The sequence below is a fragment of the Cibotium barometz genome, chromosome 17 (assembly GCF_041138505.1).
Source record: "Cibotium barometz isolate CiBa-2024 chromosome 17, ASM4113850v1, whole genome shotgun sequence".
NCBI lineage: Eukaryota > Viridiplantae > Streptophyta > Polypodiopsida > Cyatheales > Cibotiaceae > Cibotium > Cibotium barometz.
In genome coordinates, this window is record NC_141062.1 from 38,188,605 (window position 1) to 38,216,064 (window position 27,460).

Genomic DNA, 27,460 nt, shown 5'->3' on the forward strand with positions numbered 1-27,460 from the left:
AAAAAAAAAAAAAAAAAGACGAGCTCTTCATCCTCCAAAGTGGCATCATTCATCCTCCAAAGTGGCATCAACAATGAAATGAAGACCACTCGCATTGGGAGACTCTATGGCAGAGATTGGCTTCTGGTAGCCCTCCTGTGGGAATTGGTTGTGCACTTCATTGATGAACGTTTAATTGGACAAGGATTCTTTCGAAGGACTGGCTTTTTGACACACTAGTGACTCCAGCGATGACATACGCATCCCCATTCTGGGCACCAGGCTTATCAACAGCAGATTGGCAACACATAGAACGTCCACTGTATTTGATGCTATCCAGATTGATACGCAGCAAACCATCGTCGCTCACCATATCATCGAGTAGAGTTTGCTAAAGCACCTATGGTGGGAGAGGCTTTATTCCAGACTGTCACGTACATATAGAGGATATTGGCGATGGATTCATCATAATTACCATACTTGGCACCACAATCTTACTGGGCAATAGTGGAGAGAGGGGTGCATCCATCCTTGTATGCTTCTATCCTCACATGGTTCACCACACATGGACTACAGATGAGCCGACTACCCCATTTCAATATGACCTAGACTCCCCCTACACGAGGCTCACACATGTATTTTGAGATCCTCGACCCTAGCACCCATCTCAGTCTACCATCACCAGTTTTTTTTGTCTAAAGGAGGACACTCAGATAGATGATGCCACCACAGCAGCAACAAGGGGCCCACCATTTCACCTCTTGACTGGAGTTACTCTGCCTCGTGCCACCACACTTCGGAGAGCCAGACGGCCTCACCCTCCTGCACCTCGAGCACCCTAGGCTCACCAGCCCCAGATTGATGAGATCCTCACCTGCCACCGAGCATCTGTAGCATCCGAGGGCCTGGTGAGGAAGCACTTGAGTGTTTTGTAAATAATATGCAACTTGAGGGTGTCTCCACAAATGTTGTGACGTTTGTTTACAGTAGCTAGAAATGTATGGAATTATGCAAGGAAGAGATGCACAAGCATGGCAAAGAAGAAGGAGAGCTAGCTACACAAGAAGCCCTTGCTCTAGAGATTGCCGAGTTGCGAGACGCCAATGCCAAACTTGAGACAAAACTAGAGAAGTCTAAGAAGGCAATCACAACAGAAATCCAAGAGGCCAAATCAGGATTCCAGGAGGAGCATGCAGGCCTCCGAAAAGACATGGAAGCAACCAAAGAAGAGGTTGGAGAAACCTCCAAATGGGTTGAGGTTGTGAAAAAGCAAAAAACAGTCCACACCCCGAATGCCACATCTATCATGACGGCCACACTTAAGGAAGAGAAGCGTTGCCAATCTAGGGCTCTACATGTGCGAGTAACAAGCTTGCAAGCGGGCAACTCACCAAAAGAGGACGGTGAGACTTTATGTAGACGGATGGGCCTGACTGACACCCCTTTTGTAGATGCTTGGCGAGCCGGGAAGGACTTGACGAGGGAGAGGCCTCTCCTCCTCAAGTTCAAAGATACGGAGTCCCGTTTGCCTTTCTGGAAGAAGAGGGCCACCCTCCGAACCACCGAAATATACCTTGGAGATGACCTCACCCCCCTACAGGTGGAACACAGGAAAGCCGGGATAGTTCAGGTTATGGAAGCCTGCAAGGCAAGAAAATGGACCGTTTATCGTGATAACTGAGTCATCATACGGATAAACGCCCCACATGATGGTGTGGGGCCTATGAGACCATAGATGCATTGAGGATGGGAGTATGGAATTGCAATGGAACTCTATGGTCAGACACAGGAGGCTTCACAGAGACTTACATAGATAGGGATATTACCTTCTACACAAAAACACATCAAAGTCCTGAGAGAGGGCTAACCAAAGTAGAGAGTTACACATGGAAATCAGCTTTCAGAGGACAAACACGCACCACTAGGGGGGTGCGTGGCTCGGGAGGAGTGGCATGCTTGTTTCGCCCTCATTTGAGAGGCATGCTCACAATGGTTAGACACGATGAGGAGGCTCGTTTTATGTGGATACGATTAGCCAGGCCTGGCTTGAGAGTGATGCATATTGCAGTATGCTACTTCCCACCAGAGAAATCAGAATATGCATGCAGGTTGATAAAGAAAGGAGAGACTCCCTATGCTCCATTATTTGCAGACATTGCAGAGTTCTCCCAGCAAGGAGAGGTCCTCCTATTAGGAGACTTCAATGCACGGACAAAAGGGGAACAAGTGCAGACATATGACTTCTAGGGAGATGCCATTATGTTGTCACAAATTGACTTGGCTATAATGGGCCTCCAGAGGGCCAACCAGGATATGCGGAATGCAACATCATATGGTAGACACTTCTTGGAGATGGGGGCTATGCATGAGCTGGTTATATATAATGGGTTGTCCAGATGGCCATAGTCGAACAACCTTACATCTTTTCCGCACGGGGGAGGCACTAGTACGGTGGATTACCTCATGGGATCTCCCGCTCTTACACCACACATCCCAGACTTCAACATCCCTCCTCCCCCCATACTAGCTGACCACGCATTACTTTCTTTCACGATCCCATGCCCCATCTTACCGCCCACACCCACACCGCCTGTCACCACCTTCACCCGGATTCAGTTCCATCATGATCTGAATATTGGGAAGCCATGGACAATAGAAGCAAAAGGCAAACATGCCATTACGAAGTATTTTAACAAACAAGAAAAGATAGGAGTCCTTAAACAATCCAAATATCTCAAAGGTCCAAAGTAGTATTGGTGCCTATGAGCACATTTTAGTGCCTAAGTGCACAACCCGAAGTGAAATGTATGGAATTGATGTACCTATTTTGTCCCATACGCCTTTAGGCATCTAGCGGACGTAATATATCTTTCTTTCTTTCTCTCACACACTTTTTTTTAGTAATTCTTATATTACCAGTGGGAAACCTCATTGCGAGGTGAAAACCCACAAACAAAGCATCATGATACAACTGAGGCCCCTATATAGGGGCCAAGGATTTGACTACCTAGAAGCAGAGTCAAAGAAGGCCATGTATTGCTGGTCGTCTATTTGTTGCAAGTTTCGGAAATCATGTAGAGATTGTCTCAACAACAAGCGACTGAAGCAAGCATATATATCTAGAGGAATGTGTCCATAATGCATCTGATTTCTATTTTGCCATATTGTCCACAGTGCCCAAAAAGAAGTCCAAGCGAAGAATACCCTGAAGTTGGTATATATCTGAGGGAAAAGCCAAAATGTCTTCCCAAATTGAGCTCCCAGGAATCGCATGCGACGATGCCTTAACAATCTGTCTAGGAGGGCACGAGAGAAATCACAATACCATAGCAAATGGGGCACTATCTCATTGTGTAGCATGCAACGGTGACATCTTGCCATAGCGATGTGCCTCTTTTACAAGAATACAACGACATGTAGAACTCCCATAATGCATCTCCAAAGGAACAGTATTTCTTTCAATGGCAAACTATTATTCCATATGCTCCTCAAACAACCACCCCACCATCTATCTATTTTGTGCATTGTCCAAAGTGCATTAGCATGATTCACGATCCAAAGAGGAGCAAGCAGTTTGAGATAGACCCTTTTAGCTATTAGTTCATGTAACCTTGTAGCTTGTGGTGGAGCGACCTGCCAGTCCTTCAAATGCTCCTCATGATTAAGCAGAGGCACTGGCTGAAGAGGCTGTAAGAGGGTGTGTATGAGATGCCATAGAGGCCTGTAGTGCATGCCTAACCCATGCCTCCATCATGCTACTGGGAAGGAGATAACATAGCCTTCATCATTGAGCACGTCCGCCATGAAACGTACACCCTTTTGTAACAAGAAGAAAGCTTTCCTTGGCTCAAGAAGGCCTAAAGGAGCATGAAATAGCCTATTCCAATGTATATTTTCCAGCCGCATGGTGCTTCCAAACCCTAGTGATCTTCCATGCCATTCTAGTTTCTATGTCAATAATTTCCAGTCCATGAGTAGCCTAGAGCTATAGGGACAACCTAGAATTTTTCCTCTAAAATGACCGAAAACCACCTCCCAGTAATCTGTGGTCCATGCACCAAATGTGGTGGACTGCAAAGTGGTGCACATGGCTACTAACATCTGTGCCCATGGCTATTTTTGAGCCACAAAATCAGCGAGCAAAGTGGCTTTCCACACAATAACATGAATACAAAGGTCGAGAATGTTGACACCCCCGTGATTTCTTGGCGTACATAGCTTGTCCTTTCGCAGCAATCTGAGGCCTTTAGTATTGTGCTTAGTTTTCCAAAGTATCTCTAGTATAGCAAACATGTACTCATCCAAGTGCTTCTTTGGCCAAGCAAGCAGCGGCAAGAAGAATTGTATGTATGCAATGAGAATGGACTGCACAATATGGAGACTAACATGTAAAGGCCATGTGGCCAACTTCGAGTACTGCAATTTAGCATTTATTCTTTGCAGAACCCAATCATCTTGGAGTTTGAACGACGTGTGCCATGCGAGTGGGTAACCCAAATGTCTAACTAGCTAATTGGAGGGAACAAGAGCCCCTGGCCACAAGACACTATGCCAAGCTTGTGGCTTGAGAGGGATAAGCTTGGATTTATGGAAATTAATTCGCAATCCTGCAGCTATACCAAACATATCCAAGGCATCCATTACAAGGTGGAGATCACAAGGATCATCTCGTGGCATGAAGAAGGAATCATCTCCATAAGCCTGTGCCACAAAATGCTTGCTAGATGGCAATTGAAGCCCACGAAGTGCACCTTGCTAAGTAAGATGATCCATGTATAGAAGGAGAGGATGAGTTGCTATGGCATATAATAAGGCACTCAAAGGGCATCATTGACGCACGGACTTACCCAAAGACCACGAGTCAGAGAGTTCACCATCAAGAATACATGATGCCTCGTTGCACACACATGGACACATGCGTAAACACTTGAATAAAATAAAAAGCTTTTGATTTGTAAATACTATTACAAAATATTCATAAGAATGTATCATTTAGACCTACCTTTTGCAAAGGCAAGCCAAAAAGTCAAAAGATTTGTATGCCTTTGCTAAGACATCTACGTTTTTTTCTGATACAGATATTCCAACTGTATGAAATGATTCTAGTGAGACATGGTCTCATGCTTGTAGGCCTCTCTTATGGGGCTAAAACAGAGACTTACAGAGTTCTGGCAGCTGCACTAACTGACTTGTGTAATTCTGGTAAAATGGAGAATGTAACCAAGTGCTTTATTATAAACCCAAAGTCTGTCTACATTGGCCAACTATATGGACAATTTGATCCCATTTCTCATGAGTGGACCGACGGTGTCCTGGCAAAAAGTTTCCGAACTGCTGCTGTGGAGGCAACACCAGATCGAAAATGGATCATCTTTGATGGTCCAGTGGATGCAGTAAGAAAATTGTCATAAGAAACTCTTCTACTATATTAATAGGGTTGAGGAGTTTTTCATAGGCTCTTGAGAATGTTTCTGAAAAAACTCCATGACATCTCTACAGATCAGAATGTGCTCTTGTAGTTGTAAATTTTCATGTCTTCAACTTATTGACATGTAAGCATGTGCTTTGTAGGTGTGGATTGAAAACATGAACACTGTTTTAGATGACAACAAGAAGCTTTGTTTGATGAGTGGAGAAATCATTCAGATGACGTCCTCCATGAACCTTATATTTGAGGTGCAAGACCTTGCTGTAGCATCACCTGCCACGGTCAGTAGATGTGGCATGGTGTACACGGAGCCAAGACAAATTGGTTGGGTCCCACTAAAGGCATCTTGGATGACAAAATTGCTGGAAAAATTCCCCATCATTGCAGAACACCTGGGTGTAGTGGAAGCGTTAGTTGACTGGTTGGTGGAGCCTTGTGTTCAGTTTGTGAAAAAACACTGCAGAGAACTTGTACCCACTGCAAGTATCAACCTTGTACAGAGCCTTTTAAACATGTATGAAAGCCTATTAGATGAGTTCAGGGCACCCAATAATACTACAAAAGCAGCAAATGCAGATTATGGCACATTGCCGCATGGAAAGGACTTGGAAGTGTGGATACATTGTCTCTTTGCACTCTCTTTGGTTTGGTCGATTGGAGGGGTTCTTGATGCAGAAAGCAGGGATAAGTTTGACAAGTTTTTCCGGAATCTTCTTGCTCAAGAGGAGAACCTTGGATATCAGCTGAGTGCTGGTCTCAGAATACAGAAGCCTAGCTTCCCATTTGCTTTACCATTTCCTGCAACTGGGTCAGTGTACAGCTTTGCTTTCATCAAGGCAGAAACTTGCTGGAAAGAATGGATGGAAACAACCGATAAAAGGCCTCCAGCATTGGATGCCGAATTCAATGACATCATCGTAGCAACGGTTGACACAGCTCGCTACTCTTACTTGTTGCAGCTCATGGTTACCCATCAAAAACATGTGTTGCTAGTGGGTCCCACTGGAACAGGTGTGTTTTTTAAAACAATGTTTTTTTTTTTCAAAAAGAGACTTCTATTAAGTATGAGAAAAACATACAACAATCACAGCTATAAGCCGGAAGAGAATAGAATCACCCCAATATGTAAGGTGATTTCAACCACTGAGGAGCATCATGATGCCATGTAAGACCTGTGGTACTAGAGGAAAAGAAGATGCCATGGTCCCATTCCCGCATAAATATGACACGCTTCGCCTGTGCAGAACGAGAGGGCCCCTGAATGCGAGCCCAAGTAGCCATAAGAGTGTGGATGATATCACCCCATATAGTACTAATGCACTGAGACCCAAAAATCTGGACACCCTCAATACCCTCCGTACATCTAGCTCTCCAGATCTGCCATGTTGTAATATTGGCAATAATCTCCCAACTGGTGTCAATCCTGTGTCTAGGGAGTGTATAATCAGAGTGAGGAACATCTTGCAATAAACCATGCTCGGCAATACCTCTACGAATGTTTTAAAAAAAATCTGTACCACTGCCCTCATAAAAAGTTGCGGACCGGACTGGGAGAGCCAAGCAACTGCCCCCCAAGTCATATGCATGGCTTGGCCACTCAATTTGCCCATAAGTTGAGCTACATGACCCCAAATCTGCTGTGCAATGCTGCACCCCCATAGACAATGTTGTACGGACTCAAAATATGCCGCACGCCATGTTTTTAATTTGTTTTTGTGAAAATTCTCCTCCTATCCCTAATTTGTCAAAAATTTTGTATAGCCCATTCAGAATCAACCTCATACATGCATACATGCATACATAATTCTGAGAATCACCTCAAGAGGCTGTAACAATTGCTGTTTTACTGGTGACCATTTCTTGCAGGAAAGACTGCCTATATAAAGCGCGAGCTGACAGAAAATCTTGATAAAAGCTTGTATCGTAACATCATGATGACTTTCTCAGCGCAAACAAATGCAAATGTAACACAGGTATGTAGCATACTCAAGTTGATTGATCAAGTTAAGTGCCATATCTATTGAAGCGATGAAAACTTATTTTAAGTCAAGCTTGTATTGCTTCTACACGGGATCACAGCAAAGGTGTAGGAGGGAAATGAAATGAAATGAAATGTTATATTAACGTCTTCAAAAGGCCATAATGACCTATGAGACCAAAAGTTACATCATGGTGGATCTAATACAATGTCTGGATAAAAAAACCCAGAAAAATGAAAAATAAAGATGATACTACTGGTACCTAGAAAATGAAACTGGAACTGGAATATAGCGAGGGGGGGGGGGGGGTACGCTATGGAGGTGAGTGGAATATAGTGAAGGGATACAATATCATGTGGGACGGAGGGGTACACTATGGAGGTGCCTCCATCTCATAGTATGTGCCGCATCGGACACTGGCGGATCTCCTCAATATCCTCTGTGGTCAGCACCCTGACTGGGTGTCCCGCATGCCTCGCAAGAATAATCCGAATCTGCCGCTGCAACCTCCGTCTATGCTGGGATGCCCCCCTCCGTAGTCGTGGGCGTCTGGACCACCCAAGCTCAATCGCACGATCAATCAGTGTACCCCTGGTGTGGGCGGTATCCATGTCCTGCTGCTGCTGTGGTCCATCTGGCACAGTGATGGCTGGACTAAAGAAATCTGTAATGTGCCTCTGAGTCTGGCTCTCTGTGTGCCTAAGCAGGCTATCTCTATGTCTCCGCAGCTCAAGCAAGAACAATCCCAAACACCTCTGGTCCTGGTACCCCATGACTCTGGAAAGTGGTCCAAAACCCTCTCTGAATAAACAGTGGAAACGACCACGTATCTCATAGTATGCAGTACAATGGCATATATAATGCAGCTCTGTCTCTGGCTCCCCATGGCATACTCCGCATATCCTGGCCTCAGCTGGTATACCTCTATATCGGCCAATCTCAATCTCAAGCTGGTGTGAGGATGTGCGAATCTGACCAATAGCACATCGTACTGCATGAGACAAGTGTACATCCATGTAACTGGGTCTGATCACAAAACCATCTGCTGTGAGCTGAAGAAAATGCTCTCTGTAGAAAGCCATCTTCGTGCCCAGCTCCTCAGTCGGCTGTATCCATGTCCTCCTAATGTCCAGCTGAACTAAATCCTGACGGATGAGTCTGGTAATCTCTGTCCGTGTGAGAGTGAGAGAGGGTGCCTCCAGAGAATACTGGAAGGGAGGCAATCTGTCCATGCTAAAACCATGTGCCTGGAACCAAGATGTCATCTGTCCATACCAACAAGCTGTGTCTCCCTGTAAAGCTAACTGTCGGGAGGACTCCAGGGCGAGGCATGCATATCTGTCTCGGGGGAGATCCCACAAGCCATGTATGTAGGAGACTGATCTCGTAAGAGCCTCAATCACCAGAGGGGCAGCCGCCAGCTCTGCTCGAATAATCTCATGAGGTACCACGGCCTTGGCTCTTATAATCCTAGCAATCATAGATACCAAAGGCCTCTCCATACCTCTCCACCCGCCTGCGCTATGATGGCCCATTGAAGGTCCCCATATCTGCACTCCATAAAGCATAGCTGATGTCACTAGAGTGTCAAAAAGCCAAAGTTTCGTTCGAGGTTCCTGAAACTGAACCTGCGAACACATCCTCTCCAAACCACCCAGGGCTGCATGTGCTCTAGTCAATCTAGTCTCTGCTGCTCTCCTCATCGAAAACACTGGCCCACTGAATACTACCCCAAGATATGTATATGCATCTGTATACTCCACAATCTCTTGCCCATATGTAAATGTGGAAGCTGATCGCCTAACCCACTGTGGCGTGGTGTTAAACACCATAACCTTGGTTTTGCCAAGGTTGACAGACAATCCACTATCATGTGCAAACTCATGTAAAGCATCCAGATGACGCTGCATACCCTCAGGGGAATCAGAGATCAACACAATATCATCAGCATATAACAATAGTGGGATCCATGTACCTGCTAGCTGGGCTCCTCTGTCCCCCAATCTCTCAATGTAGTCAGAAGCCTCATCCACATACATACCAAACAGTGAAGGAGATAACGGGCAACCTTGCTTCACTCCTATAGTGGAGTGAACCAAAGTAAAGACCCCCTCTGGGGTGCGTACCTGTCCTGCAACTGATCTATATAAAGCCATAATCCCCCATATGAGCTCTGTGGGTACCCCCATCTCCTGTAATCGCCTCATCAATCTGGCTCTGGGCACTGTATCAAATGCTTTGCGGAAGCCCACAAAGCTACAATAAATCCGTCGCCCATGCGACCTGCCCTCCTCAATAATGGCCCGGAGAGTCAAGATGTGGTCAAGAGTAGAGAAACCTCTCCTGAAAACGCCATGAACAGAAATTCAGCATGCATCTGTATATTCCGCCTTGCTTGCTTGCCTATATCAACTGTACACACCGTGTTTTTCTCTCGTAGAACTATTCTTACTTAGCAACCCATCACCTCCCACTCTCTGGAATGATCCACACTCATCCATTTACACCAAATCCTACAAGCCTTAATTAAAACCACTCTACCCCGTCCCATTGCACCATGTGACGTCTCTAGAAAAAAGAAAATTCCGTATCACCTCAAATTTTTATGATCTCGGTGGCATCTCGAAGCTCCGGAAATCCCCCATCTCCTTCTGGACTCCATAGCGGAGAGGGGTTACAAGATTAAACCTTCTCCCATTGCCTTGTAGAAATTAAAATTTTTACATCTCATTCCCCCGCCAGGCTGCCAGGATTAAACATAAACTTGGCAGCTTGGCAAAGGAATAAAACTCCGCACTTTCATTCAACACATGAAAGACCTGTTATAAGCTGGCTGTATATAGCATCAAACTCTCGCATTTATTCTGATTGTAAACTGCTGTAAAAAGACTGTACATATCAGCAAAACCTCACACATCTTGTCTTAGTTTGAACTTCTTCAGAAACGGAACCCATTTATCCGCTCACCGGGCCCTTGCTGGCCAAGTTCTTTGATGTCATAGGTCCCATTGGCATATGTCTTCAGAACCACATAAGGACCTTCCCACCTCACCAAAAACTTTTTGTCCAATCTATTATCCAGCCTGTTATCATATTTTAGTACCAGATCACCTTCATTGAAATCCTTCCAAGTAATCATGTCGTCCATCCTGGCTTTCATGGCCTTCTGAGTTGCCTCATTTGTCATTAGTGCCTCTCTCCTTTGCTCATCTAATTTTTCCAGCAAAGCTAACCTAGCTGCACATGTTTTTGTTTCATCTAATTCATACTCCATTATTATCCTTAAAGTTGGTAACTCCACCTCAATCGGTAGGACAGCTTCTGTGCCATACACCAGGTGAAAAGGAGAGTACCCTGTGGCTGCCTTGGTTGTAGTACGATAAGCCCACAAAGCCATGGGTAACCATTTTTCCCATTCAGATCTAGTCTTTTGAATCATTTTGGTCATAATATCACACACCGTACTGTGAGTGTTTTCCACAAGTCCATTGCATTGAGGATAGTAAGGGGAGGAGAACCGATGCTTTACTGAAAGTTTGGACAGCCACATGTGTAAAAGTTCACTTCGAAAAGCAGGTCCTTGATCCGTGACAACCTCAAGTGGGCATCCAAAGCGTGAAGCAAATGTTCTCCATTAGAAAATTCACTACTGACTTAGCATCACACTTCACCACTGCTTTTGCCTCCGGCCACCTAGTAACATAATCAGTAGCTACCAATATATAATCAGTAGCTACCAATATATAATACTTTCCATGGCGAGAGCGGGGGAGTGGCCCCACAAAATCCAACCCCCACTTCTCAAATGGTCCCAAAGCCCGGATGGGATGAAGCGGACCTCTCTTGAACTCTCTCCTGCCGAAAGCCTGACATGTATGGCATGTGGTGCACCATTCTTGGATATCCCTGTGCATGGTAGGCCAAAAGTACCCTGTTGCCAATATCTTTCTGGCTGTACTTTCATGTGCAAAGTGACCCCCGCATAGATCTTCATGACATGCTTCCATTACTTGCTGTGCCTCTTTGGACCCAACCACTCGGCGAAGGATACTATCCTTGCCCATCCTGTATAGAGTATCACCCAATATGGTATATGGCTTAGCTTTTGCCATCAATCCCCTTTGCTCCCTTTTGGACATATTTTGGGGAAACTCTCCCTGTTGCAAGTAGTCATATACCTCTTGCAAATCTTCTAAACCTGTATCCAATACCATCACACATACTTCTTCTTTTAATGCTTCCTGAGCCAAAGCATCGGCTCGAACATTCTGTTCTCTGGTTATGTGTACAAATGCCTTCACTCCCAAATTTCTGCACAATTGTTTGGCCTCCTCTTGTAAGGGCTTAAGTGCCTCACTCCGAACCTGCCACACCTCCTGCATTTGGGAAATGATCAAGAGGGAATCCCCAAATATACTCAGCCCTTGGACTCCTTTTTCTTGACTGCGTTTTAGCCCCCATATCAGGGCTGCATATTCAGCTTCATTGTTGGATTTCACACAGCCAATGGCCTTACCTTCTACCACAATCTCTTTCCCCTCTGAATCACATAGGTAGATCCCCACACTTCCTTTTCTGGTCTTCCTTTCAAAAGCTCCATCAAAATACAAAATATTTGTTGGTCCCACCTTTTCTTGTACTTGCTGTATAGACTGTTTTTTTATCATTTCTTTGCCCTCTTTTTTGGCTTGATCCTTTATCTCCTCTGCCACTTCTCTCCCTGTAAACATATCAGCTAGGGTGGCTCGTGTGGAGTGTTCTGTCATAAAGGTGAATTGGAACTCTTGTAATTCAGCCAACCATTTGACAAACCTCCCACTTGGGTGAAGAAGCTTGGCTTCTTCACCAAGTATAACATAATCACTGAATCAGCTAAGAAAACAAAAGATTTGGGCAGGAGATAAGATCTGAATTTTCGAGTTGCATAGATCATTGACAATCCCTGTTTTTCTATCTCAGTATACCTCTTTTCAACATCCATTCGTTGGCGACTAGCATAATAAATGGGCTGCATAAATCCCTTCTCACTCTTCTGCATTAAAATAGCAGCCACCGCATCTTCTGTTACACTTATGCTCACATAAAAAGGCTTCTCCCAATCAGGGGGTATAAGTATCGGTCCCTCCTGAAGCATTTGTTTGATTTTTCCAAAGACTTCATGGGCCTGATTTGACCATACAAATAGAGCCTGTTTCTTTGCTAACTGACGTAGAGGATGAAGCTCATGTGCTAATTCCCTCAAAAATCTACCATAATATGTAACTTTCTGCACAAACGTCTTTAACTGACGGTTTGTCTTTGGCACAGGTATAGCCTTTATTGCAGACACCTTCTTAGAGTCCATTTCAATTCCATCCTGGGAGATCACATGACCCAATAATTTCACTTTATCCTCAGCTATATGGCATTTAAAAGGGTTGAGATTACCCTGAGCATCATCTATCTTTTGTAGTGCCAACCTTGTTTTCTCCAAATGATCTTTCTTTGAGCTGTACACACAAAAATCATCTATTAAAACACGTATGAACTTCCCCAAATATGGCCCAAACACTTCGTTCATGAATTGTTGGAAAGTGGCTTGGGCATTCACCAATCCAAATATCATTACCCTATATGCAAAGGTGCCCCATGGTGTTATAAAGGTGGTCTTCTTTTGATCTTCCTCTACAATCCCAATCTGAAAATACCCAGAGTAGCCAATACCTTTCATGGCCTACTACTTGATCCAATATTTCATCTTGAAAGGGCAAAGGGTAGTAATTCCTTTCTGTACAAGCATTCAATGGCCTCATATCAACACAAATCCTCCACTTATTCCCTTTCTTTGGAGTAACTACTACAGCAGACACCCATTTTGAGTTTACAACAGGGTAAATAAACCCAGCTAAGAGCAGGCTCTCAATTTCCACTTTAAGGCATCAGCTTGAATTACCCCCAACCTTCTAAGTTTTTGTACAACTGGCTTGGCATTGGACTTTAACTTAATCTCATGTTGCACCATTGTCACTCTCCGCATCTGCCAATAATCTGTGACAAAGAGCTGAGGGAATTCATCCAACATATCAAGATAAGCTTCTCTCTCTGAGTCCTCCAACTTAGGATTTAGCATTTGTGCATTGGCTGCTCTCTTTTCCGATCTGCATTTAGCTTTTTTCTTCCTCCTGTGGGGCTCTCAAAGCACCCAGTCTTATACCAAATAATTATGTTGTCATAACACCTGTCTCTTCTGAAGTACCTCCTTCCGTACTTGTGTCATACTCATCATACTCGGTATAAGATGACTCTTCTGATACCTCATTCTTCACTAACACTTTTTTTTTACTTTTCAAGTTGTATTTAACCTTCTTCTTACAATCATTCAAAATCAGCTCTCCAGTTGCCCATTTTTGCACCGCTCCCACCTGCCACAGCCAAGGTCTTCCCAATATGATGGGATAAGCATTTTTATCTGGCTTAGTTGGCAATACATGGAAAGTACATATGGCTGTCACATCATATACATCTACTCTCACTGCTATAATAGCTCCTGAAGACTTAGCTCGAGAGTTGTCTGCCATTTTAATTTTATACATGGAGGGAGCATCACACTTCAGTCCAAGCTCTTGCATGGTCTCCTCACTAATTACATTGATAGCAGCCCCACCATGCACATACATATCTTTAAGAGGCATGCCATTTATAGAAGCAGTTACCACTGGGATTTGATCACTCAAGTCAATGCTCACATCCTTAGTATCTGCTATCCCTTTCTTCTTCCTTGACCTACGAGAGCTGGCTGCCTTCATAAACTGCTGTCTCAAAGCTGGGCTGACTGCAAGTAACTGAGGGATGGTAATATTTGCCTTCACCCCTCGCAAATCCGTGATGAGGTCATAGTCTTGTATACCCTGGCCAAGTGGGAAGTCTGCTAAGCCAATCCTTCGCCTGGAAGACTTCTTTTTCTTTCTCCTCCTTTCATACACTTTCCCACCATGGCCTTCATTTGCACCATTACTCATCTCATCTTCATGACCCCGTTTCCCCACAAACACCCCCACTTCCTGCAATTCTTGTTCCTTATTTTCTTGCTCTACATCCAAAAGAGACACCGGCTTATCATTCTCCCTTATTGCCTTCAACTTAGGAAAATCATATTTCACATGTCCCTTTTCATGACATTCAAAGCATATGATATTACTACGATCACGCGGAAAGCGTGGCTCTAGTCTGGGCAGATTATTTGGAGGAGCTTGTACCAAATGTAGCTTCAGCTCACTGAATTCTGCCATCATCTTTTCCACATTTTTTTCCAGTTGGCTGCTACCAGTAGAAGGCATGGCAGCTGTATTATCCACAGCAGATGATGGGCCTTCTTTCCTTGGAATTGGTGGGATAGACATGATTGGCTCTGCTTCCAACATTTTCTTCTTCTCCTTCGCTAAAGCCATCTGCAAAGCACCAGCATAGTTTTGAGGATCTTTTCCTTGAACCTTTCTCCTTAATTGGAGTTCCAAGCCTGCCAAGAATCTATTCAGTTTCAAATGCTCTAACCCAGTGGTGGGCATAAGTATAGGTAGCCTTCCTGGCTCACCTTCAGCCTGTCCATGACCATCTCTTGCCTCTGCAGCTATAGTCCTGGCCACAGCCGCTTCATACTTAGCCCATACTGACTCAAAACGTATTTCAAAGCACTTGACAGACTCCCCTTCCAACTGTCCCAACTGGTCCAACTTTATCAACAGGGCATTTGGAGATTCTTCCACCCCAAACCGTCTCTTTAAGGCATCAGTAACTGCCCCCCAATTATTTTTTACATTCTCTGTAAGTGTTGTGTGCCAGGCTAATGCCATCCCTTCTAAGAAGTCTGAAAGATATTGGGCCCACAAATTCTCTTGCCAACCTAACATGTGGCTGGCTCTTACAAAGCTCCGAAGGTAGGCTTCAACATCCTCCCCTTCTCTACCACGAAATATTGGTACTTCCACCATCTTTGTCACACAAAGAAAGAACACACCAAAAATCTTCTCTTGACCACCTAATTCTCTGGTCAAACTGTCTGTACTAGCAGGTTGTACTCTGTCCAAGGTCAACTTTGCATGGATAATTAAACCTGAACTGAATCTGTCACATAACAGTTAAAGACTCATAACAGTAGCCACATACACTGCCTACAATTTTGAGCATAGACCCACAACAAAAGCCCCTTCCTTGGCACTTGATTTTGCGGTCAAAATGGTACCCTTACCATGCAGAACTTAGTCAACGAGTCAATTGTAAATTTTTTAACTTGCACCTTGACTCTCACTCATTGCTCTGGCTATCTCCTGCATTAGGATTTATATACCCAACAACAATTGCCACAGGGATCTCAAATCTAAACTCCTCAGAATCACACACCAAGAAGGCTAAGTAGGGCCTAGGCTGGATACTGTGTACATGGAGCTGTACGGTACACAGCATACGAGGGTCCTAGGGCAAAGAAAAGCTTATATATCACTTGTACTGCCATAATTCCACATAGATCAACTGCCCAGCATATGGTTTATCTTCATGGCATAGCTCTACGTCAAAAGCCCCTTATCCTTCACTCAATTCAACGGTCAAACTAGCCTTCTTCCCACTAATTTCCCACGTGGGAATTTTTTTGTTTGTTTTGTTTTGTTTTATTTTATTTTTTTCAATGCTTCATCTGCCTCAGAATTCTGTCACGCCATTGATCGCCGCACCTCAACTTCTTCTTCCCTCAATTCACTGAATCGCAAGTGCTACGTGCCATGCACCGTGCCTATTTCTTCTTCTTCCCACCTTCAAACATGCGCATCGCTCTCCAAGGCCAAAAATCCACGCATCATCGCCTTCATGTCGCCCATGATCTTTACTTCGCTCTCATATATGCGGAAACCGTTCCTATCACACCTTTGGTGTTAACAAACGTGTCCGGCCCATAGAGTGATAGTCTTCTCGTAAATCTGCGCTACACATTGAAGACTTCCTGCTGCTCAAATTGCTATTACGTGACAGAATTCCTTCTCTGGGTAAGGCGTCATGTGACTACAGCATCTCCCGAGACATGACTCCTCCACCAGTCGTCTGTCTGTGGTAACTCGTGAGACATCAACGTCTCTATTATGTATAGCATAATAAGGACCTAGTCCTCAAGCCCAAGAACCTCGCCCAGCATGAACACGCAGCAATTCTTCCCTGTGGCGCGACTCAACATTTTTTCTTCCTTACACTTAACCAAACCCACAACTATCAAAACAAATTCCTTCAACCACCGTGACCTCTCGCAGTGCCCGCCACCTCCACCAAATGAAGCAATGAAAACTTATTTTAAGTCAAGCTCGTATTGCTTCTACACGGGATCACAGCAAAGGTGTAGGAGGGAGAGGGCATGCTATTGCAAACAGAGATACGACCAATCCACAAAAAAAAACGCCATGAACAGAAATTCAGCACGCATCTGTATATTCCGCCTTGCTTGCTTGCCTATATCAACTGTACACACTGTGTTTTTCTCTCGTAGAACTATTCTTACTTAGCAACCCATCACCTCCCACTCTTTGGAATGATCCACACTCATCCATTTACACCAAATCCTACAAGCCTTAATTACAACCACTCTACCCCCTCCCATAAAACCACGTGACGTCTCTAGAAAAAAGAAAATTCCGTATCTTCCCGAGTAAACCTCTGATTTTTATGATCTCGGTGGCATCTCGAAGCTCCGGAAATCCCCCATCTCCTTCTGGACTCCATAGTGCAGAGAGGGGTTACAAGATTAAACCTTCTCCCATTGCCTTGTAGAAATTAAAATTTTTACATCTCACTATTAACCCAGAATTTGTGCTCTTTTTAGGATATAATTGACAGCAAGCTGGATAAAAGGAGAAAAGGTGTTTTTGGTCCTCCGTTTGGTACAAAATGTGTCGTTTTTGTTGATGACTTGAACATGCCAGCATTGGAAGTCTATGGTGCCCAACCACCAATAGAAATTCTGCGCCAATGGATGGATCATGGTGGCTGGTAATTCTCAAGTACTTACTCTTCTCTTTGTTGAGAGATCTATTGAGGAGAGGCATTATTAAATGCTATTGATAAATCATCCAAAGCTCCATCATTTATTATATTATAACCTAGGTATGTGTAGTAATCATGATTAAAGTCTCGGAAGGCTCTACAACAGCTCTATATCATTTTCTAAGCCATTGGTAACTGTAATGATAAGGACCAAGGAAGCTCCTATACTCATCTACTGCCATGGCATCATCATCACATGCTTGCTGTGTGAGAAATGAATGCTCCAACTAGTATATCATGCCCAATTATTGGCTAACTCAGGTTTTAAGGCACTCGATATGAGCAGAAACCCCTCATAGTTTTGTGCATTCAAACCTTCGGCCTTTACTTAAACCATTTCTGCTTGAACCATGGGCTAGCTAGATATCCTTTGAAGTTGCCGGAATATGTTAGGCTTACTTGCTGAACTTCATAGGCATTGGCATGTATTGAAATTATGTGCGCCCTTGGTTGTGTGCACTATGTACACCAGTACACGAAACCCGTTGTACATAGAAAATATTGTTACTATGAAGCACTCTAGCTTCATTTAGTATGATCTCTCTTTTTCTTTCAAACCTGAATTTGGCACCTTAATGGAATATATTCTGTCTTCTATGCTTGGATCCCATGTTTTTTATAGTACAAAAGATTAGTTTTTCACAGGTATGACCGGATGGACAATTCTTTCAAACAAATACTTGACATTCAGTTTGTTGCTGCAATGGGACCACCTGGAGGTGGAAGAAACCCTGTTACACCAAGATATTTGAGACATTATCATGTGCTTGCTGTGACTGATTTTGATGATGCAAATCTTGGCACTGTGTTTGGCACTATCATGGCTTGGTGGGTGAGAAAAACCCATATACCAACTGAGGTATGAGTATCCACTTCAGCTTTACTTTTCTCTCTTCTTTATCATTTTGGGTTTTTTCTAGTTTACATGCCAGGGTTAGAACGTGTGACCTGTTACACGGCAGGTGCAGTCTAAACCACTCACGCTTATGCTGGTTGGCTTTCATTTATTTTTCTTTTGTGACGTTGATGTAATTAAGCTAAGAAGCATTAAGAAGACTGATCAGCCTTCTCTCCTTTCAGGTTGGATCTATAGGCTCAGCACTAGTTACTGCAACAATTGACATTTACAGAGAGATCCAACGCGATCTTCTTCCAACCCCATCAAAATCACATTATACATATAACTTAAGGGACCTATCAAAAGTGTTTCAAGGAGTTTGCATGATGGGAGGAGCTTTAGATGGCAAGAAATCTCTCATACGTTTATGGTGCCATGAGTGCTCGCGAATTTTTCATGATAGGCTTGTTGATGATCAAGATAGGCTTTGGTTTTTTTGTTATTTAAGAAAAATGGTGGAGGAACGCTTGAATCTCAAATGTGACTTCGTGTTTGAAGACCCAGAAGGAAATGGGACGGAAACCAACATTAATGACTCCCTCAAAAACCTATCTTTTGGTGATATAATGGACACAAACAACATTCCAAAAAGGTAGGTACTTATGATAACTGTATTTCACCATAGTCTTACCTATGTCCAGTAATACTAAAACATTTTCTAATCAAAGTTTGTGGCCAGCCCTTTGCCTTAGTGCCTATCATAGCATGTTACGCAAAAGGGGGGTTGCTTATTAAGTATTTAATAACACTTTAATAAGGAGAAGGTAGCTCTTCGAAAAAATCTAAGTGGGAAGATCGCACAACAGGGCCAGGACCATTCTATGCACAAATTGTTTTTCTGTTTTGGGGAAAACTTCTCTCTCAACCTGATACACAAGGGGCGTCATTAACACACACATGGTACCCTACAGGAAGCCAGCCATTCACTGGATTCTCTCACCCGTTAGGAAATTCACAGGCCATCAGTCCCTTGTGCTCATAGCTGACAGCTTTGCACAACGCACCCGCCCCCCCCGCGCCCCAGAAAGGAGGCTTCTATTATGACAAAAAAATAGAAGAGGGGAGATTTCAGACAAGTCCATGGCTTAGGAGTACACGTGTTCTGCACAATTGGGGTTCCATCTAATTGTGGATTCCTCAAGAGGATGGCCCACAGGAGCTCAAACTGGAGGAAGGTCTGGACCAGTGCCACAGTAGCCCCCATTTCTTCTCCCAACTCTCCGACACCTACTTCTTGGCCAACAAAAGAAGGTCCCAAAGAAAGCTGAGGCATCTCACATACATCTGTATGCACAAGCTCTAACTGAGCATCTTTCTGTCCAAGAGCTTTCTTGTGGGGGCACTGTAGTTGCCTACCATATATACAATGCTCACAAAACTGAAAACTTGAAAACTTTAGAGAAGGCAAGTAACCCAAACGAGACAATTGCTCCATTCCTTTGACACTCATGTGTCCCAACCGGCTATGCCACATAGAGATTTCCGGCAGCTCGGTTGCATTTACATTAGCATGGTGACAAACACCTGCATGCATGAAGTAAAGAGTGTCCACCTTAGAGCCTCTGGCAACAACCAGTGAGCCCTTACTAATCTTCCACTTTCCACTACCAAATGTGGTAACATAATCAGCATCATCAAGCTGTCCACCAGTAGAAAGCAGATTCTTCTTGATCTCAGGCACATGCCTGACATCATGGAGCATAAGTTGTGAGCCATCTGAAAATACAAGCCTCACATCACCTCTGCCAAGAATTTTGCATGCATGGTTATCACCCAAATAAACCACTCCTTCATTGCCAGCAGTATACCTGACAAACAAGTCTCTGCAACCTGTGACATGAAAGGAGGCACCTGAATCAATGATCCATGAGTGCATACCATGACCACCTGTAAGAAGTGAATGGGCATCAAGTGAAGAAGTAAATAGGACCTCATCCTCACTGCCACCTGCATGTGACACATTGATTTCTTCAATCTTGACTCCACTTTTGCCCTTTGGCTTTACATCTTTGGCTTCATCTTTCTCTTTGTCTTTGCCTTTTCCCTTTTCTTTTTGATCATTTTTCCATTTGTAGCATTGCTTTTTAATGTGTCCCTTCTTGCCACAATAATGGCATTCCAAATCCTTTTTGGAGCGAGACTTGCTCCTTCCCCTTTCTTGGCTTTTTCCCCTTTGCTGGGATCTCCCACATGCATTCATTGCATTGGACTTTCCAACAGAGTTGTTTTTCCTGTTCATCTCTTCTTGAAGAAGAGCACCCTCAACATCTGCATATGACAGCATAGCATTCGAATTGCTAGTGGCTGTCCTGAATGTGTCCCAACTCTCTGGCAAAGTGCATAACAAAAAAGTGGCTTTGAACTCATCGTCCATTGCCAACTTTTGATTGATGACCTGGCTGACAATACCATTAAACTCATTTAGATGGGCTGTCATAGACGCCCCTTCCTTCATCTGAAGACCTATGAGTTTCTTCAACCAATACACTTTGCTTGAGGCACTTTGTTGGGCATACAAGTCCTGCAATCTCTGCCACATTCCCCAAGCTGTCTTCTCTTCACGAATGCTGAAAAGTAATGAGTCTGACACAGACAACATGATAGTAGATCTTGCCAGCTCATCCATATCTTCCCACTCTTCAGCAATAAGAGAAGCGGGCATCACACCCCTTTCTTTGATAGGCTTGTGCTGCTTTTTCTGGAGCAACACATTGTAGCACTGGGTTTGCCAAATATCATAATTATGCGAGCCTTCAAGCTTCTTGATGTGAAGCAATGAAGAGCTCTCACCTGTGGTTGCCATAGCAAAATGCAACCTGTCAATGCCTGACTCCCTGCAAAATGTGCAAACACTGCACCAAAAGCACACGAAGTGCTCACAGTTGTTCTCCCAAGCTTTATCTCCCACTGCGGAAGCACAAATGCAACTTTTCTCCCACTTTATGTGATGAAATCACCAAAATCTGGTTGCTGCAGATTTTGGACAGCACCTTAAATGTGCTCTGTTGCCCTTCCAAAGTACTGTACAGCACTACCAAGTGCTCACCAATGATGTACCAAACCTGTACCGGCAAGTACAGCAGCTGAAATTGAACCTTTTGGTCACTCAAAACAGTGTACAGCCATGCCAAAACATGCACAAAGCTGTGCCAAATCTGTACCAGCAGGTACAGTAGCAATAAGTGCTCTCTTGGCTATCCAAATGAGTAAAAATCAGACTTTTACAGTCCCGAACACTGCATAAAACAGTCCCGAACAGAAATTGGGCAAAAGCCCCTTGACTGCAAGCTGATTTTTTGAGGATTCAAGGCATAAATGTCTTGCCTGCTGCTTTGCCAAGCTCAACAAGCATAAAAACTTGAAAAGCCCCTTGATTTAAGATCAATTTCTGATCATACATGGTACATTGGCGTACATGAAGGCATCCAGAGTGTTCACGATGCTTCCCCCTGGCCACATATACATCAAATACATGAAAGCCCCTTGATTCACAGGCACATTGAGTGCTTGTAAGGCATCAACACATTATCCACAGCATCAAATGCGATTGCCTGCATGCAAATCAACTCAATCGGCACAAAAGCCCCTTGATTTGCACTGCGATTTGCTGCGATTTGCTGCGATTTTGCCCAAATGTGCGATTTCTCACATCATACAGCATGTATGAGTGCTTAATTGCACAATTACATCAAAAGCCCCAAATTTTGACATCCAATTTCCTGCAAATTGATCCTGATTTGACCAATTTCTTGCAAATTTATCCTGATTGTGACCAATGTCACCCAATTTTGCCAATTTTGCTCAAGAATTGAGCAATTGGGCACCTGTACCTGCTCAATTGTTGATTGTACTTGCTCAATTGCAAATCCCAAAAAAAATTGAGGCAAATACCTTGTAATTTTTGATTTTTGTTGCAGGAAAGGAGGGCGTCGATTTTGCTGTTGATGCTGCTGCTCGTCAGGCTTCTGTGCAGGTGGGGGGGGCACTTCTAATGCTGGTGCTTTCTTCTGAGATTGTATTGGTGCCAGTCTAAGCGATAGTGCGACTTCTGGGCAGTCTCGTCGAAGAACTCTGTGTTGCAGGCGTTGCACACCAAGCTCGGCATGGGGACTTCACCCGCACAGCAATCAAATCTAGGTCTATGGTTATGTGATACCTGACCCGAATAACTGCCTTGTTTGCCTCACGGAAGGTGTACCAGCGCCCGATTCAGCAACGGCACGTGAGCCTGTGCGGAGGAGGATGTATGCTACGCTACCTTCGTTTCGGCTCCAGTTGTGTGGCGCCGGTGACTAACACGCTCGCTCAAGCCTAGCTTCGCCTTCGCTTAACGCCCGCCTGACGTATTCGCCTAGCGCCTACACGACTAGGTGGCCGGCCGACTCCATATGCCAGCAGCCTTCGCTCAACGCCTGGCGCTTCAGTTTCGCCTGGCTGCTGTGCGCTTCGCTCGTGTTTGCCTGCGCCGTGTAGAGCTGGCCTAGTATTCGATGGACGCCCTCGACCAAGGTACTACCAGCACCCGCTTCATCATCTACGCCCGCTTATGCTGCCTTCGTTCACGCCCAGAACTCAGCTTACACAGGCTTTCTTTGCTCGATCAAACAGAGAGGACGGGCCTGCTCCAGCTTCAGCTACGCGTTTCTGAAGAAACTCAGCGTCAGACCTGCAGGCTCTGATACCAGTTGATGGGAGAATTAGGGTTAGGTTATGTTCATGTGAAAGACATACACAGAGAAGAACAAGGGAGAGAGAGAGAGAGAGTTGTGGGGATAAGTCAACTCATCAATAGCATGAGTGTGTGACCCCCTATCACACATGTATATTGCACTAGTACACAAAGTGCACTTAGTACATTAAAAGTACTAAGTGTACTATGTACTATAACTTATGGGCTTGTACACACTATAAGGGTGGGCATAACGCCTTTACCCCAACACGTGGGTGCGCCTACAAGCTCAACCCAAAGTGTGCAGAGGCTGTCAAGGTGGAGCTGGAAAACATGGAGGACGCCCAAATCATTTCCCCAGTGGAACACTCTGAATGGCTTTCCCCTATGGTGATCTCGCCCAAGAAGAAGACCAACAAGATCCGTGTCTTTGTGGACTTCCGGTCTCTCAACAAAGCAACTATCAAGGATGGATTTTCCCTTCCATTCATGGATCGGGTTTTAGAGGATATTTCCGGGCATGCCCTCTATAGCTTTATGGATGGGTTTAGTGGATACAACGAAGTCACCATCCACCCGGACGACTGTGCCAAGACCGCTTTCGTCACCCAATGGCATACCTATGTCTACAACCAGATGCCCTTCAAACTGTGTAGTAACGCTCCGGTCACATTCCAACGTCTCATCACCAATATCTTCAGGGAGTATCTCCTAAGCTTTTTGCATACTTTCATTGACGATTTTTCTAATTTCACAAGCACGCACCTTGTCTCTAGGCTAGAGGCCTTTTCAGAACATCTCTCGCAGTTAGCTCTGGTCTTTGCCAAGTGTCGCTCCTCCCGTCTCCGCCTCAACCCCTTTAAGTGTCATTTCTTAGTGGTCCAAGGCACCCTCCTAGGTCACATCATCTCTTCCAAAGGCTTGGCTCCCGACCCTGACAAAATAGTTGCCATCCTTCACCTTCCTCCTCCAATTAGCCCCAAAGGTACCCAGGTCTTCATCAGACACATCGACTACCATCCTCGTTTCATCGACATGTATGCTGACGTGGTCCTTCCCCTCACCCACCTAGTTAAGCCATCCATCATCTTCGAGTTGTCCGACCCAGCCTGTACTGCATTCTCCTACCTTAAAAAACGCCTCACCGAAGCCCCCATTCTCATCCCACTTGACTGGACAATCATCTTCCATGTCCATACAGATGCCGTCCTTACTCAGCCCAGTGAGAAATACAAGATGGACAAACCCATCTACTATGCCAGCCGCCTCCTCATACCCGCACTGAACAAAACTACACCACTGAGAGGGAAGGCTTGGCTATTGTCTATGCTTGCCAGAAGTTCCGTCACTATGGTGTCAATAAGAATGAACGAAGAGAAGGGGAACCACCTCCCTCGTATGCCACCAGACCCTCTTGCGTGCTTCCACCACCTGTGGAGATACTGGGGCACTAGTGAGGAGGGATCAAGAAAAGTCCGTGGCGATGGATCTCACTGGGGTGGGGGGGGGATGGGGGGATCTGAAACAGTAGCTCCATCCTGGCCATGTAGCCTGCAAATACCATCTCTCCTCCTGTGGGGGCCGGCTATCTCAAAGAAATCCCTTGTGAGTCTATCGCCTGCCTGCATCTAGAAAGAGGCCCTGGCATGATACCTATACTCCACCCTCCTCTCCTCTATGGATCTAATCTCTGTGCAAGTAGCGGCAAGCTGACTCTCGATCCACTGGCTATCTGGGGAGCTCTCGTGAAGCCGCTAAAGAAAGGCAAGACTCCTCCTCAAACTCCTATCTGTGGAGCTCTCGTGAAGCCGCTGAAGAAAGGCAAGACTCCTCAAACTCCTCTCTTGCTCCTGGAAACCCTCTAATCGGCTCTGGGCTGCCTCCTGTAAGAAAGAGCTGATCTCCCCTAAGCCCTCATCCATAGTGCGCACAGCAAAGCGTGAAAGAAAATCCAATCCCGCCCATATCTGCTCTTTCCTGCTACAAATCTCTAGGTCCTCAATGAGGCTGTCCGGGATCCTCGAACTCACCTGCCTATCATGACTCCAAGTGTCTTCTAAGGACAAAATAACTAGGCCGTGGTCAGAAAATGAAGTGCCTACCAAAATGCCAATCATACCCTCTCGGCTGCAAGCCCACTCATCCACGTAAAATCTGTCAAGTCTAGAGAGGTTGGGGCCGGTGCTCCTCCTATCCGATCTTGAGAAGAGAAGGCTCCCAGGGCTACGCCCAAACTTTGGAAGATGCCAAGGGTCCTGTCCCTTGACTATAAGAATCATCTCCTCCTAGGCTGAGTACTCTACTACTAAAGCTATGGTCGTGCCACCCCCAAGTCTGTCCTCTGCTTCCTCTATCATGTTAAAGTCACTACCCAAGCACCAAACGTCACCCTGAGCGAGGGCCTCCCATACTGAGCTCCAAAAGAGGGCTCTACCTGCAGCAGCGTTGGGAGCATAAACGTTGAGGAAGCCAACGCTATCCTCTCCAATAATGATGGTAATCCACTGTGTATGCCCGAGGACGATGACTCCAAAGCCAGTCACACTACCGGCACCTACTGCTCACTGACAGAAATACACACCCCTCCTTTCGTCCCAAAGGGGCCGAAAGATGGGGACCAAAAAGTGTGACTCCTGCCTGGAAGAATCTTCCCGCATTTGTGGGTGCACCCCTTTGACAGGTGGTGCTCCTAGAGGAATAAAATGTCCACGGGTCCCCCAACCATGGCTCTCTAGAGCTCGCCTCAAAGAAACCTCGTCTCTCTGAAAGCATTGAGGCCCCCCTAAACCCTAAATGTTCATGCAACAATCCGCATATCAGACTCTATGTGATGCAGCACTAGCGGAACTGCCCTCAAGTCGAAGAGCCTTGGGCGAGGATTTAGATGGGGAATAATCACAATCCGTGCGGGGGCAAAGGTGCGCCAGGTGGGCACTAATCCTTTCCTCCATGTGGCGCCACTCTGTACGAGCACAAGCGTATGCATGCTCCGGACTCCATCAATCACAATAGAGGTATCTGTAAGAGGGGCGAAGAGGTACCACGACAGAAGTATGCATGAAGACAACACACAGTACCTCCAGGCTAGACACTACCATCTCCCCGTTCTAGCCTCGATGGGCAGAACCTCCAACTTCCATCCTAGCCAAAAGCCAGAAATGGGTGAGAATGTCGGTGATGCAAAGATCCTAGAGGTGCTGGGAGAGCTTGACTACCTGGCCTTGGATAGCAGCTGCCACCATCTCGGGATCCCACTCTATCCCCAAGGCTGCACCGAAGAGGAAAGAGAAGATCATCACACCATTATCTGGCATAGAGGACCTAGGGTGGTGAAAAACCACACATCCCGAACAAGGGCTACGTCTCCTCAAAAATGTCAGTCCCTTCAGTTGACAGACATCGAAAGAAACTATAGTCCACTAGCTGTCCCAAGATCTTGGGAGCCCCACTTGGGGACTCTGGCAGAAGAGCCCTCACAGGGGAAGCGGCAATGGTCATCTCTACCGGCTAAGAGAATCGGTGAATCAAGCGACGCACGGATCCTGTCGGTTGCCTCCGCTCCAGATCAGGGGTTGCTAGGGGGGCGACAAGAGTGCTTGGGAGAGGTAGAGGGGGGGGGGGGGGGGGGGGGGAGGGCTCGGATGATGGGGGTGGGGCAGGGCAGGGCAAACTGCCCCGCGGGTAAAGTAGGTGTCGAAGCAGGGAGAGGAGGGGGGAGAGGAGGTGAGGGAGGCAATGAGGGAGGGCGGAGGGGTGCTACTAGGAGAGATCCATCGGAGAGGACGGCTGCGGGGGTGGGCTCATCGGGGGCTCAGAGAGGCCAGTCAGCCTCTCAGAACACTGGGGGTCGAGGGGAGAATCTCGACAAGGGATCGGACGCCATACTGGTGGGGCCGGAGGGGCCTGCTCTGGGACTGGCGAGGGCGCGTCCCCAACAGGAAAATCGTGAGATAAATGCTCATAACGATTCTCTGACAGAACTGAATTCTCTAAGATCTGCCAGCCTGGCGCGGCACTCGACGCGGCCCGGACGTGGGCCAGCCATCCGCCACTTGCCGGTAGCTGGGTCATCCAGAGTCGGGGCCTGGGGCTGTGCTACGTGAGGGCCTGGCTCTCTCCCAGCCCCCTGCTGAGGATCCGCACAAGCAACGGGAGGAGGAACCATTGGAGGCGGTCTCCTAGCTTGCCTAAGTGTGCACGATACAGTGAAGGACATGTACCAGTATTCTCTGAGTAGTGCAAGTGTTCTTGTTGCTTTTGCAGTCTTGTCTCATCTTGTGTTGTGTTCCGCTCATAGTGTCTTCTGTGTTGTGCTATGAGCATCGAGGACTCCGGACATACTGTCCAGAGAAGAGCCACCACGAAGTGTGCCGGGCAACTAGTCCTGCTACAATGCCCAAGCTTATTACACATGATATGTGTGCCTCTTTGGATGCCCCCTTTTCAAA

At 45.7% G+C, this 27,460-nt stretch overlaps 1 protein-coding gene across 1 annotated transcript in view; it reads left to right on the forward strand.

Annotated features, from left to right (window-relative positions):
- The window catches only part of LOC147629972 (uncharacterized), a 300,394-nt gene that overhangs the window by 189,245 nt on the left and 83,689 nt on the right, over window positions 1-27,460 (forward strand). Inside the window, exons 24-29 of the mRNA XM_086811523.1 lie at window positions 5,058-5,372; window positions 5,551-6,418; window positions 7,274-7,380; window positions 17,225-17,391; window positions 18,091-18,304; window positions 18,526-18,935. Coding sequence (XP_086667649.1) covers window positions 5,058-5,372; window positions 5,551-6,418; window positions 7,274-7,380; window positions 17,225-17,391; window positions 18,091-18,304; window positions 18,526-18,935 — 2,081 coding nt within the window. The remainder of the gene's footprint in view (window positions 1-5,057; window positions 5,373-5,550; window positions 6,419-7,273; window positions 7,381-17,224; window positions 17,392-18,090; window positions 18,305-18,525; window positions 18,936-27,460) is intronic.